Source organism: Chanodichthys erythropterus, chromosome 3, assembly GCF_024489055.1.
Source record: "Chanodichthys erythropterus isolate Z2021 chromosome 3, ASM2448905v1, whole genome shotgun sequence".
Taxonomy (NCBI): domain Eukaryota; kingdom Metazoa; phylum Chordata; class Actinopteri; order Cypriniformes; family Xenocyprididae; genus Chanodichthys; species Chanodichthys erythropterus.
Window position 1 is genome coordinate 53,358,464 of NC_090223.1, and position 20,857 is coordinate 53,379,320.

The 20,857-nt window shown below is 38.7% G+C and overlaps 1 protein-coding gene across 9 annotated transcripts in view; it reads right to left on the reverse strand.

Moving 5' to 3' along the window:
* Positions 1-1,971: 1,971 nt before the first annotated feature.
* Positions 1,972-20,857, reverse strand: part of LOC137017976 (transmembrane channel-like protein 6) — a 32,439-nt gene continuing 13,553 nt past the window's right edge. For 2 of the 9 annotated variants that reach the window (XR_010894668.1, XR_010894667.1), the window contains 15 exons: positions 20,712-20,856; positions 14,405-14,572; positions 13,629-13,762; positions 12,859-12,946; positions 12,499-12,602; positions 12,332-12,427; positions 12,172-12,247; positions 8,449-8,582; positions 7,840-8,013; positions 7,674-7,752; positions 6,109-6,178; positions 4,665-6,016; positions 4,090-4,185; positions 2,939-3,085; positions 1,973-2,284 (listed from right to left, as the gene is read on the reverse strand). Coding sequence is in view for 3 of the 9 variants with exons in the window: in XM_067382786.1 (XP_067238887.1) it covers positions 6,110-6,178; positions 7,674-7,752; positions 7,840-8,013; positions 8,449-8,582; positions 12,172-12,247; positions 12,332-12,427; positions 12,499-12,602; positions 12,859-12,946; positions 13,629-13,762; positions 14,405-14,572; positions 20,712-20,856 (1,267 nt within the window). In the remaining 6 variants the exon portion in view is untranslated. Of the gene's footprint in view, positions 2,285-2,938; positions 3,086-4,089; positions 4,186-4,207; positions 6,017-6,108; positions 6,179-7,673; positions 7,753-7,839; positions 8,014-8,448; positions 9,423-12,171; positions 12,248-12,331; positions 12,428-12,498; positions 12,603-12,858; positions 12,947-13,628; positions 13,763-14,404; positions 14,573-20,711; position 20,857 lie in introns of those variants that run through there. The other 7 variants (XR_010894665.1, XR_010894666.1, XR_010894669.1 and 4 more) reach the window with 7 other exon arrangements.

Consider the following 20,857-nt stretch of genomic DNA (forward strand, 5'->3'; position numbering starts at 1 on the left):
TGGATTGGAGTGGTTTGGTTTTGTCAACTCGAAACTAATCCTATAACCCTGAGTTTGTTCAACTACCATCATGGTACAGACCCCCCAGTCAGTGCCTGGATCTGGATGAGAGACTTCCTGGGAATAAATAAATTGCTGCTGGAAGAGCTGTTAGTGAGGCCAGCAGGGGGTGCTGCTCACCCTGTGGTCTGTATGGGTCCTAATGCCCCAGTATAGTGACAGGAGGTCCTGACTCTCTGTGGTCATTAAAGGAACACTCCACTTTTTTTTTGAAAATATGCTAATTTTCCAACTCCCCTAGAGTTAAACAGTTGAGTTTTACCGTTTTCGAATCCATTCAGCCAATCTCCGGTTCTGGCGGTACCACTTTTAGCATAGCTTAGCATAGTTCATTGAATCTGATTAGACCGTTAGCATCGCGCTTAAAAATGACCAAAGAGTTTTTATATTTTTCCTATTTAAAACTTGACACTTCTGTAGTTAAATCGTGTACGAAGACCGACGGAAAATAAAAAGTTGTGATTTTCTAGGCTGATATGGCTAGGAACTATACTCTCATTCCAGCGTAATAATCAAGGAACTTTGCTGCCGTATCATGGCTGCAGCAGTGCAATGATATTACGCAGCGTCTCTCACAAACGTCTCCATGGTTGCAGGGCACGCTTCCCTGTGCAAGCAGGGGCTCACGGGCGCTGCGTAATATCATTGCACTGCTGCAGCCATGATACGGCAGCAAAGTTCCTTGATTATTACGCCTGAATGAGAGTATAGTTCCTAGCCATATCAGCCTAGAAAATCACAACTTTTTATTTTCCGTTGGTCTTAGTACACGATTTAACTACAGAAGAGTCAAGTTTTAAATAGGAAAAATATCAAAACTCTTTGGTGATTTTTAAGTGCGATGCTAACGGTCTAATGAGATTCAATGAACTATGCTAAGCTATGCTAAAAGTGGTACCGCCAGAACCGGAGATCGGCTGAATGGATTCGAAAACGGTAAAACTCAACTGTTTAACTCTAGGGGAGTTGGAAAATTAGCCTATTTTCAAAAAAAGTGGAGTGTTCCTTTAAAAATCCCAGGATGTCCTTCAAAAAAAAGAGTATGAGTGTAACCCTGGCATCCTGGCCATCATGGCCTCCCAATCATCCCCAAACACTGATTGGCTTCATCACTCTGTCTCCTCTCCACCAGTAAGCTGGTGTGTGGTGTGCGTTCTGGCGCAATATGGCTGCCGCGGCATCATCCAGGTGGATGTTGCACATTGGTGGTGGTTGAGGAGATTCCCCCTTTCGTAAAGCACTTTGAGTGCAGAGAAATGTGCAATATAATGGTTACAAATTATTATTTTAAATATTATTATCATCATTATTAGGTTTTCTATAAGATAGTGTGCTCCAAAACAAAGATGCAGTATAAGCATTCAAAACTTACAGTCTCTCACCTCCGCCAATATGGATCAATGATTTTGACAACATCACTCTGTACTTCAGCTTCTCATCAGATTTTCTGTCCAATCAAATGCTCTCTAGAATCTAAAATCCCGCTCCTTTATTATAAATAGATGCTGAAGCTGTGGCTAAAAATTAGCCACTTGTTCACACACTATTTTCTACATCATGAATAGCACATAGTGCACTATATAGGGGATAGGGAACAATTCAGACAGTATAAATATGCTTTCCGTTGGGGCAAATGAAGTTTGGTTTCGTGTTACTGTCAAAGGCCCTGAAACTGAGCTGCAGCACGGTGGCCAAGACCATACAGCGGTTTAACAGGACAGGTTCCACTCAGAACAGAAGAAGTTGAGTGAACATGCTCAGTATATATTATGAATAGATATTATAAATACTGCTCTAAATTGTTATTAATGTTCCCATTATTATCACATACAAACTCTAATTAAATTTCATTCTGTTGTAAAAGCTGAAAATAACCCTCAAGTCTAAAATAAATTCTTAACAAAAAGACACTAAGAACTGCTCTGAGGATACATTTATTCAAAATCTCAGGCATACATAAAAATGCGATCCTTCACTTTATAGGGCATTTTATAGACAATAAATCGAACAGGATTTTTAATGTAATAATGAAAGTACAAAATTTACATTGAAATACAGAAACATTTAGTCAACATTTCTTTCAGGAAAATTGTAGGATGAGGTTTAGTGCAAATCACTCCAGCCAGCAAACGGTTGGTGTCCTTCTATTCCACTTCTAGTTCACACACACGTTTGGCTGAAAGGATTGGTCTTGAGGAGTATTTAACTGACATGCTTGATTTAACTGGACAAACAAATAAAAAAAAAAAGTTATAACTAGGTTCATGGCTAGTAATTTCACAAATAATTACAATGAAATCACAGTTCTGCTGTCAGGTTGATTTGAGGCAATCATCTGAACATAAAATGCCATGTGTCCTGGGGTGTCGCTAGTGAGAGGAAAAGGGGGACTGTGTTCAGAGGCATTCCCCTGAGGCCTCCTGCAAATTCTACCAATTTTCTCCCCATAACATAATTTCTACTGAGGGTTCCCAATAACCTGTACAGGCCAGGGGGCCCAGTTAATGTAGTGATGCCACTGCATGTGATTACTGATTCATGACAACACTGATTGCGTTTATTCTTTTGGCGCAATCAGTCAGACAGTCCCAAATCCCTCAATTATGACTTTTACAGCTCATGTGATTGGCTCGAACAAAAATCTGTGCTCATGCACATGTGTCCTTACAAGGCCTTCTTAGCTAGCTTAATTAGCAGGGTTCCCTTTGTCTACCATATTAATCAAAAAGACCTTTTTAGGCTGGTGAAGAATATGGCTTTGATGGTCCCCAAAACCCAACCAGCATAAGCTACATGTAATCTGGACCAACATGCAAATCTAAGCAGTTGGCCTCCTTATATTATAGGCGTCCTTGCAACAAAAAGTATTTTGACTCACTTTTGGTGTAACAACTCTGTTGATCCATATCGGAAAACCTCCAAGATTGTGTGGCCCATCTGCTTGTGCTGCTTCAGCTTCTTTTGAAGACGAATATCTCACAAAGCCCACACCCTTTGGCCACCCTGACGACTTGTCAATCTTGATCTGTTCATTGAGAAAAGTCAACAAATTACAAAGCAGCAAACGCTTTTGAACATCACATTAAAGATCATGAAAGATGTCATCAAGAGAAGGGTGGCATGCTACACACTCTAAAAATGTTGGGTTAAAAACAACAATCCAATTTTGCGCCATTTTGGCAACCCAACACTGGTTCAAAAATGGACATGCCCAGCACTAGGTGTCACATTGTAGCTGTAATAAAGCACACGATTCAGGAGATTTGGTGAAATAAACAGAATTTAACAATATTTCCATTAGGAGAACACAACCATAAAACAAAGACACAACTGTGGAAACTCAGGGCTTAAATACAAAGAGAGGGCAATCAAAGTGAATCAGGTGTAAAGACTAACAACCAAAATAACTATGAACAAAACAGGAACAGAACACAGTCAAATGAAACCAAAACTGAACATACACGTCACACTACTGGTTGGGTTGAATGTTTGACCCAAATACTGAGCTGTTTTTTTAACTCAACTATAAAACTCAGCTAGTTTCAGCTATTTGCTGAAGAAAATATCACAAGCAAGACAATTAATTTGGTCTGTTTTTGCTAAAGCAAGAAGAACCATTCTACCGATTGTATGTAATTATAAATGGGACTGTAATGCACAGTCAGACTCAGAAACCAGGGAGAGGCAGATCTAAATGTAGGGTGACTTCACTGTAAAAAATCAAAAGTTGAGAAAACGTAAAAGTTTAAGGCAACAAACTTCAGCTGGTTTTTGTGTTTTCTCACGTTTTTGTTGTATATACTGAATACAACAGGTTGAGAAAACTCAAAAACCTGCTGAAGTTTGTTAACTTAAACATTTACGTTTTTTCAACTTTACAGTATATAACTGTAAAGCTGTTTTTGAAATAATCTATATGAATAAACGTGACTTGAAGTCAGATTTAGAAGTTGATTTAGAGTCTGGAGTGCTGTATATGGCCATTTAACATATCTGCCCTGTTAAAAGTGCATAATTATAAGTACTTACATTACATTCTGTAATTGTCCCAAACTTTTGAAAGAAGCTGTGAAGCTCACTATCAGTCACATATGGATTCAGATCTGTAACAACAATCCCATAGTCCTATGAAGAAAGGTAGACAAGATGACATCAATCAGTCTGTAAGCAATTGTTTATGAATCGGCACTCAGATAATATCGCTAAATATCATCGATTTAGCTGTCCAAAAATATCACACCTATCTGTAGCCTCTGTTGCAACACAAATGTGATTGTGGTCCATTTCTTTGTTTTATTTGTTCAAGACAACTTCACGGCTCTTTCTGCCTGTCAATCATTTTGCACTCTCAAGCTTTGGAAGTTGTTGATGCATTTTGGATTATTGTGTTAAGATATTTTGTGAATTATGTATGCCTAGTTTACTACTGTTGAGTTAATGTTATAATTAACAAACATTCAGATAAGACTTTATTTTAAATTAATGAATTATATTTCAGTATTCAATATAATTGAGTGTCACACTACATTTTAATGTGGTACATGTCCTCATAAAGGTAAAAATGGCACTGAAAATCAATTAATTTTAACAGTGGTGCAGCTTACCCATTCTCCAGAGTTTAGAAATTCCTTATTTTCTTCTGAGATGCAGATGTATAAAGGTTGTGTGGATTCCATTGTTAAACTCTGTCTATACAGAATGAGTAGAAACCCAGAATTATCCAATTAATTTAATAATGAACAAATACAGATCTAAAAGTAATGTTAAAAGGCTAAATTACAAGAGGAAAAGAAACTCACGCTGCACATATACCCTCCTCAGATGCTTGAATGGCTGTTGATATGTTGGGATCAAAGTACCAAAGTAGCTCCTTTTATAAGGTGGATGTCAGACAAATTTAAGAAACTCCTCCCACAGAATGCAGTACTTCACAGCATTCTAAGCTCTGGCCAGCATTTGACACAATTCTTCAGAATTTAGTCTTATGGGTTTAGACAGAATTTCCCCCACTGCATAGCTTTACTACATATTAAGCGCATACTGTACATTACAGTGTCCTTAAGTATGCCCTCTAGTATACAATGACCATAGCAGTCTCCATGAAAATGAAATATACTAACAAAAATAATGAGTAATGTTCAGTCAGCTTTTATCACAAAATTAATTCAAAACAAATGAAACTAGCACAACTACAATCTTAAAAATAAAGGTTATTTAATGGTATTGATGGTTCCATGAAGAACCTTTAACATCCATGGAATCTTCAAATTACACAAAAGTTACACAAAATGTGTGTGTATAGAAAAATTACAAAAATAAACACAAATACATGGAATGTCACATCTGAAAAGTATTTCAGAGTTCCAGTTGTGTTATAAACAAGAATAGTAGTTTAAAAAAATCAATAATTATTTGCAAATAATTGTCATTTACAGATATGTTGCAATTATTGATAGGTCTTAAACCTCCAAAAGACAGCAAACTAAAGTCTCATCAACATGTCGCAAAAAACAAATAAATAACTGATTGCATCTACATAGCCTGTTGCTCTGTGAAACAGTTCTCTAACTACTTAAAATTATCATTAGACCACATTCTCAGCCACAGAAAAATATAGATGCCCTTGCAGTAGCACGAAGAACAAACATTTCCATAAGCAAAAATCAACCTTGTGCATTTCAGAATATTCCTATATGACTACATGACAGTGGCACTACTAAATATCAGTGTCATTTGACTCCAGAATACAGTGGTAATCTGCTTTCCATCTTCTGCATAAGATGCACCGGTTTTTCAGGTTTTATGTTTTTGTGGAGGGTTACCACAATTATTCTTCCAAAGTCATTTTCTGTAGAATCCAGCCTTCCTGGATAATACAAGTAATCAACAAGTGACACAATCATGGAAACACTCGGCCCTTGTTCACAAGAAGGAAATCAAGAGATGATGTTCAAAGCTGTGGAATTTAACTTCATCAGTCAAATATTCTGAATGAACAAGGAAAGTACAAATGAGAACTCTTATTTAAAGGAAAGACTGAAAGCTCACCTCACAGCTGAGCACTCTCCTCATTGAGGGCCTGTATTTTAGTTATGAGGAACTTCTTATCCTCACCCTCCTAAGAAGCCAGATGAGATGTTAGCAAGAAATCATAAGGCTTTGAAAACCCCTGTTTAGTGATTTGAGCCCTAACCCCTAACCTCAAGTATAAAAGGATCCCACACCCTTTGTATTAGAAACATAAATGAAACCTCAAAACACCTTGTGTGTGTGTGTATGCGTGCGTGTGTGTGTTAGATCCTTTCTAGATAATCAAACTAAACATTTCCTTGTTCTTGTTTGAACCAAGTATCTTAAGACCAAAATCATCATCCACATAGCAACATCCTGACAACACCCCAGAATAAAGGCAAGCACTACTCACATTTTCTGCAGAAATATAAAAGTTTAAATGTTATCTTGTTGAATCAAGCCTAATTACTGAATAATGCTTATTAATTTTCTGGGTAAAACAATGTTTCCCTCCAGAAGTATAAAAAGCCAACTGACCTAAAGCGTACCCCTTGTGATTAAAAGAGAACACTTAATTCTACTGAACTTATCTAGTGTACTGCTAATCTAAAAAATATATTTAGAAAAAACTCATTATGATAATGAAAAAACATTAAGTATACTTAACACGCTCAAGTGCACTTGTAAAAAGTACACTTTGTAATACTGTCAAATTAAAAGCTTTACATCCAAGTACATTTTAAATCATTGTTTTTATAATATTTTGTCATGCTTTAAAGAAGTATTCTTATTTTGACAATGTACTAAAGCACATGTAAATACTTGATTATAAATTTTAACTGTACAGTAGATGTAATAAATTGCAACTTCATCATTACAAATGTGTAATTACAAATATATGTAAACATGACATACAATAAATTACATTAAAGAATATTTTAGTTTACCATAAATGCTTCAACAGTACACTTTAACCATATTCCAAAGACAATAGAAGTATTATGAAATTGTGTATAAAGATATCCTAAAAGTGGGTCAAAAAAGTAATCTGAAGTTAAGCCAATTGCATTTAATATAAACTCAATTGCAATTAACATGCAGTTAAGTGCCCAAAAAGATTAAATTCAGTTTGCACTTAAAAGGTTAGTTCACCCAAAAATGAAAATGATCTCATAATTTACTTATGGAATTAGACTTGCGTATGGCCGAAACTAGTTATTCCAGTTTATAAATGTGGATATTTTTCTTACAAAAATGCATTGTTTGCTTCAAAAGGCTTTTATAACCCCCTGGACCCGTGTGAATTACTTTTATGATGGATGGATGCACTTTTTTGGGCTTCAAAATCTAGGGTACCATTCACTCCCATCATAAAGCTGGAAGAGCCAGGATATTTTTTAATATAACTCTGATTTTGTTTGGCTAAAAGAAGAAAGTCATATACACCTAGGATGGCTTGAGGGTGAGTAAATTATGGGATCCTTTTCATTTTTGGGTGAACCATCCCTTTAAGTATATTCGTTTGAAGTATATTATTTCCGTAAAATGTGTACTCTTAAGTATGCTAAAGAGTAGTTTTCCACAAAGGTCATAATACTCACATGGTCTATCTGTTCTTGTAACTTTTCAATTATCATCTTTTGGCCATCCAAAACTTGCATGTGAATGTATATGATGGTTCTGGAAAGAGATGGAGATGAGTTTTAAAAAATTACCCAAATCTGATCCCTACTGCACCCAGGAGATCCATGAACAAGGAATACTCACAGGAACAAGCCTGCAATAATGAAGAGGAACAAAGGGTTGTCCACCAAGTGAACATAAGCCCAGCTGAGCCACTGCATACTTGGGTTCGAGTTCTCCAGATTGATGATCCATTTCTTGCCTAATTCGAGCATGTTCCTGTTCCTGAAGGGCCCACAATGTGATGAGGGCTTGATCCTAAGAAAACAGAGGAAGTGAACAAAACTGGCACTGTATTGTCTCTTTATTATTGATAAAATGCTTTGTGTTCAGGAGTATGAATTATGCAAGTGAGTGTGGGCATATGTGGCAGTGGACAAAACTCACTAAAATATTCTTCAAATATATTTTGTGTTCCAAAGAAAAAAATACAGATTTTTGGAACAGTATGAGAGCAAGTAAATGATGACAGAGTTTTTACTGTTGTGAGAACTTTCCTTTTAAAATCATCAAATTGACTTTTATTTTACCAACTTGGGGACATATTGACTTATATTTTGATAGACCTCCTTGGGGTGTACAGAGAAATTTCTGAGGTGTGTATTAATGCTTAATTTATTTTTCCAGATTACGTCCTTTCCGGATTTAGAAATGTCCTGGAGAGTGTTAATGTAATATTCTGAAGAGACAAACCTCCACATTGTATATACAACACATGTAAGGGCCCCAATGAAGGAGGGGAAAAACAGGAGGCCGATGAAGAGAAGGCTCATCTGTGTGGCCCTCCAGTGTTTCCTGGGTGCTTGGAAGTTCTTCATCAAACTTGTCTGGAAAGAGGTTAACACATATATGATTGACAGTCAATCCAAATGCAGTGGTTCCCAAACATTTTAGAGAGGAGTACACCCTGAGGCATTTAGAACTGTTGTATAAAATCAATGTCAGATTTTTGATTGTGTGGATACCAGTGCTTGAAGTGGAAAAATAAAGGTGTTGGTATTCCTGATGCTCAGTTCAAAATGCATTCATCTTCATCGAGGCTTGGGCCCATCATCGCTGCTTGCAGCTATATCTAATTTACTAGTTCTGAAGTTTATTCCTACCTTCAGTTTTCTGTTTTCTCTTTATTTAGCTTACTAATTTAGTAGTAGCTAAAGTAGTCTTTGCTTAGCATTGGTTTCTACTTTCCGTCTTGTCTGCTGTGTCTCTTGTCTTGTCTAGTTCTGCAGGTTGAGGTTCCCTGGCTAGGGCACGGTGGGCTTCTTGTACATGCAACATGTCGGAAGTGTCGGTACGCAAGGAAAACTGGCAGTACGCTAAAGGTAAAAATCAATCATAGCATCAGTTCTTGCAGGACACATCAGTTGAGCTCATATCAGCTGCCTCCCAGGTGACTCACGTCTACTTATAAGGAATACGATGCCTATCAGAGCATATAAGCTCCTCAGTATTATAAGTAGCTATCGCATTTCCTAGGAGCTAATTACCCTCCTCCATCCCCAGCTCCTCCTCCTCGTCCAGTCAGGATTTGGCCTTCTGATTCCTGTTGAATCAGACTAATTCTTGAAAGATTATTGACATCAATGATATCTGCACATATATGTTGGTTCTGCATGGATGTGCAGGGAGTTCTTGCCCAGAATAGAACCATACCACCAATCTAAACTCTATGAAAACAAGGAATCACAAACCTGTTTATTTTCATATCGAAGAGAGTTTGAGTTTTAAATTGACACCAATGCACAGTCTGGCTGTTTGTTTTTCATGCTAATAAGTGCTACATCCCCACTTTTACATTGTCAAAATAGCAGTAATTTAGCGAGATCTGCTAAGGCAACAGACTCTGCATGCAATCTATCATTTGCACATTACTTGTGTGGATGCAGTCATTTATGCCCGCAAAAGATGATGTAAGTTTGATTGGATGCTATGCATTTACTGCTAGAAATACATTTTGTCTGCTAGAAATACATGCTCGGTTTTGATGTCATTTTAAGAAAACGTAAAATGATATCAACGGCAAAACTCAGCATTTTGTTCGCGTCCCCCCTCTGTCACCTCACGTACCCCCCAGAGGTATGCGTACCCTACTTTGGGAACCACTATCTTAATAATATCATTAAAACACATCTTATATGTAATTACACAGTCAAAGTTCTTTTCTACATTGCAGTTCAACCAAAATATGACACATTTATATATATATATATTTATTTTTTTCCCCCTAGACCCTCTATATTTTCTTCCATGAAACAGAAGAGGACTTGTCAGAGAGCTGCTCTTTTTCAGTTGGATGGTAAAAGGTTCAAGAAAGGTACCTTTAAATATTAGTATATATTAGCACCTTAGAGTAATAATATGTACCCTAAAGGCAAGACTCCTTGTGGAATGATAAAGTATCACCATACTTTCCTTTTTTTTTTTAATACATTAATAATTTTTTTTGATGATGATGATGATGATGATAATGATATGTTACAAATGAGGGATTACCTAATGAAATATTCACTAATTTGAAGAACAGAGATCTGAACACTGGATAAAGTCAGGTTCAAAATGTTTGTTTCATTTTGTTGATGTGTTAAGGCAGGAACACACCAAGCGACGGTTGGCCGTCGGGCAGTTTTCTCAGTGTTTCACACCGTCAGCTGAAGTTGGTCCTCGTTGGCTTTTTTCAGCCGATTCGACATGTTGAATCGGCGTCAGTCCGTCGGGCCATCTGATCATTCTGATTGGCTGTTCAGCTACTGCCACCTGCTGATACGGAAAGGCATTCCTTCTTATGTAGGTGCAGAACGGATGTGCTACTTGGCCATCGGTTGTAAAGCATTGGTTTGGTGTGTCAGGGCAACTTTGGACCCTGACACTGACAACATGAGCCAACCCCGCAGTCTGCTTTCGTCACCACTACTTGGTGTGTTTCTACCTTTAGAGACAAAGGCTTTTACAGAGGAGATTTTGACATCTCAGAAAAAGGGAACAGCAGAAGACCAGTGTGGACACCATGTCCCCCCTCGTAGAGATGGGGGGCCCGTCATCGTGCTCGATTGTCAACTGTTAGTGGTATCATAACAAAGTGGAAGTAATTGGGAACAACAGCAACTCAGCCATGAGGTGGTAGGCCATGTAAAATCACAGAGTGGGGTCAGTGATTGCTGAAGCGCACAGTGCGCAGAAGTCAATAGGTCTTTTCTGCAAAGTCAATAGTTACAGACATTCGAACCTTGTGTGGCCTTCAGATTAGCTCAAGAACAGTGTGTAGAGAGCTTCATGGAATGGGTTCCCATGGCCGAGCAGCTGCATCCAAGCCTTATATGACCAAGTGCAATGCCAAGCGTCGGATGCAGTGGTGTAAAGCACACTGCCACTGGACTCTAGAGCAGTGGAGACGTGTTCTCTGGAGTGACGAATCACACTTCTCTATCTGTCAACCTGATGGACGAGTCAGGAGAACGGTACTTGCCTGACTGCATTGTGCCAAGTGTTAAGTTTGGTGGAGGGGGGATTATGGTGTGGGCTTGTTTTTCAGGGGTCGGGCTTGTCCCCTTAGTTCCAGTGAAAGGAACTCTTAATGCTTCAGCATACCAAGACATTTTGGACAATTTCATGTTCCCAACTTTGTGGGAACAGTTTGGGGATGGCCCCTTCCTGTTCCAACATGACTGCACACCAGTGCACCAAGCAAGGTCCATAAAGACATGGATGAGTGAGTTTGGTGTGGAGGAACTTGACTGGCCTGCACAGAGTCCTGACCTCAACCCGATAAAACACCTTTGGGATGAATTAGAGCAGAGACTGTGAGCCAGGCCTTCTCGCCAACATCACTTCTTCTAGAAGTATGGTCAAAAATTCTCATAAACACACTCCTAAACCTTGTGGAAAGCCTTCCCAGAAGAGTTGAAGCTGTAATAGCTACAAAAGGTGGGCCAACTCCCTATGGATTAAGAATGGGATGTCCTTAAAGTTCATGTGCACATAAAGGCAGGTGTCCCAAAACTTTTGACAATATAGTGTACGTAACGAGACAATTAATGGCATAATTTCTTGCATGTTCTGTGACTGATCACAACATGGAAAAACTGTACTGAATATCAGGGAATAACAGCTTAATTTTGGGGTTGTTTCTCACAGAAAGCTATGGTACTGTATCTATACATCAGTCAAATAAGCAACATTTATTGTGTTTTTTATTTATTTTTTGCATTTTTGGAGTTTGTATAAATTCAAATTCACTCTCCTCTATTATTTCCTTTTTTGTTTCACTGAAGAACAACATGAGGGTAAGTAAATGATGACAGAATTAAATTTTGGGAGAGCTACATCTAATCATTTTAAGCAAAGTCATTAAACACAATCTTGTATCTTCCATGAACTGTCAACCCAAAGAAGCCTAAAAATTACTAAGAAGATATTGACCTTTTTGAAGTAGAACAAGAGAAACAGTTTCCCAATTTGCACTGCAGGCAACAGTGGTGAAAACAGCACACCAAACCTAAAAGTAAAGACAGAAAAGACTGTTAGTGATAAGCCATATCAGAACAAAATGTAATGTTTCTTTATGAGAAGGTGACAGTACCACACAAGCGTTTGACCATAGATGAGCTCCAGAACATCTTGTGCAATGTCAAACTCTAGTTTCCTTCTTCGAAATGTGATGTTTCCAATACACAGCCTGAAGGGGCAGAAAGAGTCAACAAACCCAGCTTGACATCACTGGCATTAAAGGGGATCACGAGAACTTACCCCCACAGAAACTCTGCAAAGATGATGTACAGCAATGCAACTATTAGATCCATTAAAACCAAACGATAAAGCTCTTGTCCAACAATTGTCTCCCAGCACTGCAACTAAACACAAATATATATATATTTTTTTTTTAAATCGTGCTTTATGTCATATTCAACTAATAAGCCAATAGATAGAAGAAATTTATTTTAGAAGAGTACTGTTTTTTATTAAAAGTTCTAAATGATCATTCTCATAAACCCTACAAACAAATTAACTCTAAGGATTGGCTGCTTGATTAATATTGCGTTGAATAATTTTGTTGAAATTATAATAGAAGTGTTACTGGATTTAAAAAGATTTCATGACTTTAGTCACCTGTTCATTTGGGCCTTTCGGGCTGCCAATTTTCTTGAGCCAATAGTAACACAATACACTAAAAATGCAACCCTTCAACAACAGGTTCCTGTGAAAGAAGAAACCGAAAGGACACTTAGATATTTGATTCTATTAATAACAACATGTTTTGTACTGTCATGAAATAAACAGATGTTATTTGACATCAATTTAGTTAATAACATATATTTAAATGACAAATAAGCATGTCCAAAATAATGATAAGATTTTTTTTTCTTTTTTTTTTAGAAATCTATTTTCAATTGAAAGATTATTGTACATGTAATCAAATATGACATTTTAACAACATTTTTTAAGGAAATAAGCATTTCTTACACATACCATGAATATTATTAAGTTTTAGTTTTTACCATTTGAAATGTAAGAAACAACAAGCTAATAAAACAAAGCATAACTGCTTGTGTGGAAAATTCTGTATAAGATTCAATCATATATAGCAAGTGATGCAACTTAATAGTTTGGTTGGATGACTTTCTCGCTAATTAAACAAAAAAAACAAATGTTTTGACTTAAGATAAGAGTTATGCCAAGACATTAAAAGTCACACTAGAGTGAGCAGCAAATATAAAGTGATTCAAAGGCAAATTAAGCATGCTAAAGTTGCTTCCTGCTGCGCTAAAAGGAAACAGATCTTCGCTCATGGTAGAATTAGACAGGAAGTGAATAAATAGTAAGTGAAAGAATGGTAAGAAAAAAAAAATGTATATATTGTAGGTGATGGCTTCCCTGACCTTGCAATGGACACATAAATGTGAACGCTTGGGGAGTCATAATATTCTCCCCTGGATAACATGTCGAAGAAACCAGGCAGAAGATGACTGATACAAGACACGACCAAAGGCAGAGTCAGCAACTCGACATCGTTCTGAACAGATATGATAAAGACATGCATACAATATATCAAATAAAGTATTCACAATCAGTGTGCCAGATCATATATCAGGCCCATTCTAAGCAAATGCCATTTCAGACTGAAAATGTTATTTTTAATTTTAGCTCTAAATGTCACAGAATAACAGTTTTCAGAAAATAAATTTTCTATATAACCCCAAAATGTAACTTGGTGAATAGGGACAAATCTGCACATTTTCATTTACAATTTAAAAGGGTTTTATGTTGTGACTTATTTTGCATTACACACTAAACAGATAACTTCAGTTAATCAGTTCACATTAATTAAAAGCAGTATCCTGTTAACTACAGATGTATGTTTCTTGATAATGAGCACAAAATTTAAAATCAGCAAGGGCTAAACTAAATGACTAAACTAACAAATAAAAAATATCTTCAAGACATGCAGTCCAGAGGATATCTGATGAAAACAGTCAACCAGAGAATACAGTTGAAGGACCCATAAAGCTGTTTGTGTAATGAGGCAGCAAAAATAATATGTGTGAGCTGAACAGGATGTGACTGGTATTTTCCACTATTATTTGTGTGATTTCTTAAGCGCTAAGTGTTCTTTTGCCTTCCTGTTGTCTTTATGACACTATGACCAGACCCTTACCTTATGTCCACCGGGCTTAATTTTAGGGTGAATGTAGTAAACAGCTATCATGCAGGCAGCAATGGAAAGTAGGCAAATGGACCATACTAGTAAGTGTACACTCAACCAGCCCAATGTTGAACACAAGTTTCTCTTCTGTTTTCTGCAGCTGAGCTCTGACAGCATCTCCTACAAGACAAAAATTCAGCAGAGTGACTCATATGGTAACAAACAACAAGTTATTCTGCACTGTTAAAGCTAAGGTGGGTGTGTAAATTATGCACCACTAGTTTGTCCAAACAGAATTTTCCCTGTTTGCCACTGGTTGGACAAACAGGTTGTCCTACTTCAGACTTTGTTGTTTTGCTGATGTTGCAAAATATATATATATATATTTTTTTTTTTTAACAGTGTTGAAAGTGCTACACTTTACACACTTTTCAGAAAGTCAACAAGCAAATGGCTTGTGCAGTGGGCTTGGAGGAAGTATTTTACAACAAACAAATGGCGATAAAATTGTTCAGTCATTAATGAATAACTACATGAACAAATGAGTAACACAATATTAACATTCCAGTAGTATTCCAGTACTAATTACTAACAAGAAACTCTGCTTAACAAAAAAAAAAAATGTAATAGCACTCTGTTATATGCATTGTTCAGAATTAGCTAATCAATAACTACTATATTTTCATACCTCCCAAAGAACGACTATAAGAAACTATATACAGTTTCATAATTCTTAAAGGTGCCGTAGAATGTCTTTTTAAAAGATGTAATATAAGTCTAAGGTGTCCCCTGAATGTGTCTGTGAAGTTTCAGCTCAAAATACCCCATAGATTTTTTTTTATTCATTTTTTTAACTGCCTATTTTGGGGCATCATTAAATATGAGCCGATTTAGGCTGCAGCCCCTTTAAATCTCGTGCTCCCCGCCCCCGGAGCTCGCGTTTGCCTTAAACAGCATAAACAAAGTTCACACAGCTAATATAACCCTCAAAATGGATCTTTACAAAGTGTTCGTCATGCAACTGTCACAGTTCCCTCGTCTCCAGAACTACATTTCCCATGATCCTCTTGTCATCTCACCTGCACTCACTTCCCTCGTCTTCTCCTCCTCATCACGGATTGCCTGCACCTGTTCCTGATCGTCTTCACTCCCTATATATATGGACTCACTCCCTTCACTCCTTGTCTGTTCTTAAATCTTATATTGATGTGTTTGGTTCTGTTGATCTCCTTCGTTATATTAATAAATACCTATCTATTGTGGATTTCCGTTGATGCCTCATCTCTGCAACACCAAACCGTAACAGAAGAACAGACCAATACCACTGGATATCCACAAGAGATAAGATGGGAATTTTCCTCATCCCCGAGGCTCCAACTCCTACTCAGCCTCTCGCAACTACATCTGCGGCCGACCGGCTCATCGGGCTCTTCCAGGTTGGCCGTTCACTGGAGAGGTATGTGGAGGGTTTGTAGAGCTTGCTTTCCTGACTAACTGGTCAGATGCACTTTTGAACGCCCTGTTTCTGGATGGACTGGACGATGACACTATCCGTTTGGATGAACCTGAAAACTCCTTTTCCTTGAGCGAAACCATTAATCTAATTTTGTATTTAAACGGATCTAATTTCTTTGTCGATGAGGTTCAGGATAAGTGTCAATCCCGTCCAGTCCCTCCAGAAACAGAGGTGGCCAGGCCAGTTGGTCAGAATCCTTCTTCCTCCACATATCCCTCCAGTGAACTGACTTCCTGGTCTACGCGGGACCCACAATCCTCCGTTGGGCCCAGAAGGCGTAGGAGGTGGAAGAAGCCCGCTCCAGCCCTCTCAGAGCCCGCTCCAGTATCTCCAGAGCCCGCTCCAGTATCTCAGAGCCCGCTCCAGTATCTCCAGAGCCCGCTCCAGCCCTTTCCGAGCCTGCTGCTCCAACCCTATGCAAAACGCCAGATGATGCGGTCTGGTTAATTGACTTTTGGTCCGAGCCCTCAGCTCCAGCTGCCGCCTACGAGCCCTCAGCTCCAGCTGCCGCCTACGAGCCCTCAGCTCCAGCTGCCGCCTACGAGCCCTCAGCTCCAGCCGCCGCCGCCGAGCAATCCGCTCCAGTCTCAGCCGCCGAGCCCTCCGCTTCAGTCTCAGCCGCCGAGCCAGCCACTCCATGCTCTGCCGCCCACGAACCCACTCCTGCCCACCAAACCACACCATTCCGCAGTCTCCTGAAGGCCCTCCTTAACCTCCCCAAGTATTTTTTTGGGGGGGGCCAGGTACCCAGGGGTGGGATACAGATGGGTGGGCCTCAAGGAGGCCCGCTGCACCTGACCCGCCATGGCTGCCCGCTGTACCTGACCCGCCATGGCTGCCCGCTGTACCTGACCCGCCATGGCTGCCCGCTGTACCTGACCCGCCATGGTTCATGGACCCGCCCTGGAGACCTCCTCTCCTACCCATGCCTCTTCCTGCACCAGCATGAGGTCTCCAGGGCGCCCACCCCCCCTCCCCGGTGTTACATCTATGGCGCGAGGTCGCGCCTACCGGGAGGGGGCGGTACTGTCACAGTTCCCTCGTCTCCAGAACTCCATTTCCCATGATCCTCTTGTCGTCTCACCTGCACTCACTTCCCTCGTCTTCTCCTCCTCATCACGGATTGCCTGCACCTGTTCCTGATCGTCTTCACTCCCTATATATATGGACTCACTCCCTTCACTCCTTGTCTGTTCTTAAATGTTATATTGATGTGTTTGGTTCTGTTGATCTCCTTCGTCATATTAATAAATACCTATCTACTGTGGATTTCCGTTGATGCCTCATCTCTGCAACACCAAACCGTAACAGCAACATGTTTAATCGCGTAAGTATGGTATTTATTTGGATGTTTACATTTGATTCTGAATGAGTTTGAGGCTATGCTCTGTGGCTAAAGCTAACGTTACACACTGTTGGAGAGATTTATAAAGAATGAAGTTGTGTTTATGCATTATACAGACTGCAAGTGTTTAATAATAAAAATAATGACGGCTCTTGTCTCCGTGAATACAGTAAGAAACGATGGTAACTTGAACCACATTTAACAGTACATTACCAACATGCTAACGAAACATTTAGAAAGACAATTTACAAATATCACTAAAAATATCATGGATCATGTCAGTTATTATCGCTCCATCTGCCATTTTTCACTATTGTCCTTGCTTGCTTACCTAGTCTGATGATTCAGCTGTGTAGATCCAGACGTCCTGCCCTTGTCTAATGCCTTGAACATGAATTCAAATATTGGGGTTGTACATATTAATGATCCCGACTGTTACGTAACAGTCGGTGTTATGTTGAGATTCGCCTGTCTGTTGCAGGTCTTTTAAACAAATGAGATTTACATAAGAAGGAGGAAACAATTTAGTTTGAGACTCACTGTATGTCATTTCCATGTACTGAACTCTTGTTATTTAACTATGCCAAGATAAATTCAATTTTTAATTCTAGGGCACCTTTAAGTGAAGAACTATAATTTACTAATTTATTAATCAGTTTCTTGATAGTAATTACTAGGATGTTAATGTTGTGTTACCCATTTGTTCCTGTGTAGTTATTCTATAATAAAGGATCAGTATTTTAAAGTGTGGCACATATCACTAAAACCCGTATAAGGTTGTTGCTGGTTTTTAGAACATTTGAGGTGGTTTCTGGGTGGTTAAAGTGGTTGACCAGCCAGTGGGTGCCCAGCTGGAGATCTCAAAGAAGAAGGGGAAGAATCTACAAACTGAAGACATAGGAAGACATTAAGCCTAATCCTAAAATCTTGGGAACACTTAATTTTCCACATTTTCCTCTGTATATTGTTTAGTTGATCACCCTTTAAGGCAAGTCATTTGACTCAGCGGCCATCTTTGAAATGCCTCTTGGCCAGCTATTTCAATCATGCAAGTGCAGCTCCTATCTCTTTGAATGGGGGAACACCAAATTATCCAAAGCTGTTCACCAAGCTTATGAATAAATTTCATATTTGAAATCACCAGCTAAAAAAAATGTCTCAGAAATTTTGCTTCTAAATGCTCAAATCATGACGAAAAGCTTATATTTATGCTAGACCAGCCAATGCGCATGTGCAGTCATAAGCGTGTCTTAGAACACTCTGTTTCTATAGCAACCAGAGCATCTAACTGCAGAGGCAGTGATGTGATGAATTTACCAATCACTGTTTAGCTATTTTATTTAGAAAGCGGAATTTATTCCACCATATTACATGTTGCCCTTTCTCTCATTTATAATATGAGTGCACTATCTTTGTATAGCTAAAGTCTTTGATGTGGTGCTTTTGAGTGATCAAATCATTTGCTGTTGCACTTGTAAATCATATGCTGTTATCTGCAGAGAAAAAAAAAATCAGGCTGCAGGCGTATGTCAGCAGACTGTGCTGATGATGAAAATTATGTCACGTGAACAGTCTGAGCGGAATGCAGAAAAGATGTATACTTTTAGCTGTACTCTAACTGTCCCACACCCTTTTGGAGATGGAACTCACCCTTTTTTGAGTTTCTCTACCCTTATTTAATGTTCTCATCCCCTTTTTGGAGATCTCATCAACCTCATGTTAGTTTCATATGTTATTCAAGCCTTTAACATTTGCACTATATGTGTCCTCTACTGCAGTGTTTATACTCTCTGTACGATTGACCTTAACCACTCTCTATTTTTGCAACAACAACAAAAAAAAAAGAATCAAAAATCATAACTATAGGTGTACAAAAGCTTGTTGCTGTACTCTTAAAGGCATAGGCACATATTTATGTTTATGTCAGTGGGTGGCCACTTTTAACTTGCAGTTTATCATTGTGAAAAAAATAAAGCACAAGCTTTTGTGTCAGGTTGTTGTGTTTAAACACTAAATATAATGGTTGAACCTGTGAATGACTGTAATGCAAGTTGTTTCACAGAGAAGGGGAGCAGGATCCAATTGCAACATAAATCTTTTGGTCCCACTTTATATTAGGTGGCCTTAAAAATGAGTACAGTGTACTTATGGAGTACATATTGTATTGCAAAACACTTCTGCTGCTATTAAGGTAAGAGTTTAGAGACAGGTTTGGTGGTATGGGTAGGTTTAAGGCTGGGTTAAAATTTAAGGGATGGGTCAATAGTGTAATTATAAATGTAATTACAGATGTAATTACGAATAAATGTGCTGTGTAACAAGAAAAAAACTTCATTGGTTCTTGCGGAAGCTCAAACGTGCTGCGTAATACATGAGAATGAACCTCATTTGTTCTTGCGGAAGCTCAAACGTGCTGCGTAACATGCTTGTCACGATTCCTGTCAGTTCCTGGACTTCAGTTCCCATAATCCTCCCTGCCAGTCACATGCACACATTCCACACCAATCATCAAATGCCACATACAGCTGAAACACATTATCTGGACTATTTAAGACTCACTCACACACCACCTCATGGCGAAGTTTTGTTTCACCCTGTGTACAATTCCGAGCATTATTATCCTGTCTGCCTGTCTGTCTGTTACTGATCCTGTCTGTTACCCGTTTACGATTCTCTGCCGCCTACCTTTGGACTGTGTATTGTTTCCTGACCTGTGATAGCTATCTGCCTGCCCCGATCTACTGCCTGTGCTGTGAACACGATTCTGCCTGTCCCTTGCTGCTCCTGTTGTTCCTGTCTGACCCTGCCTGTACGACCACGCTCACTTTTAATAAAAGCTTGGAATTGGATCCTTGCCTGAGTCCCGCTTTGTTACAATGCTTGAGCCTACGTTTATCGTATCTTGATTTGTGATGATGAATATGTGAATAAATGCCTAAAGTACATCTCTTCATCATATAAAATAACCGAGTCTCTTCAGAAAATTCGGACTAAACTGCTTAATTCTGCTGCTCAAAAAATAAACTGCTCAAAAGTCAAAGTGTTAGTTGCATAGCTGTCAGTGGAGGGACAGAAAATATCCTCATTTGTGTTCTGAAGATGAACAAAAGTCTTATGGGTTTGAAACAACATGAGGGTGAGTAAATGATGACAGAATTATAATTTTGGGGGGAACTAACTCTTTAAGGGTACCTATTGCTACTCTAAGGAACTAATATGCAACTTTTAGGAGTAGATAAGGTACAATGTTGTCCCTTTAAGAGTACTGCCCCAGTGACAAGCTGTTGTACCCCTAAAGGTATGATTTATGCATTTCTGACAATGCAGAATAAAACATTTTATCTGACTTTACTGTTCATACATATCTTCAAATATACTAACATATCAGTATATTACATACTGTAATGCAATTATTAGTGCTGTGGAGCATAAAGTAGTTAAGTCAAATTTCTACAAACCTTCAGCTGAGTGCAGATGTTCACTGACTGCAGTTTAACAGACCTTTTCCTGCAGACTTTAAAATCCCAAGAGCAGAAAACCTTCAAAGCTATGTTACCAGTAGTCTTGAATGTGCAGAAACTCTTTCCGAATGATTTAGATATGC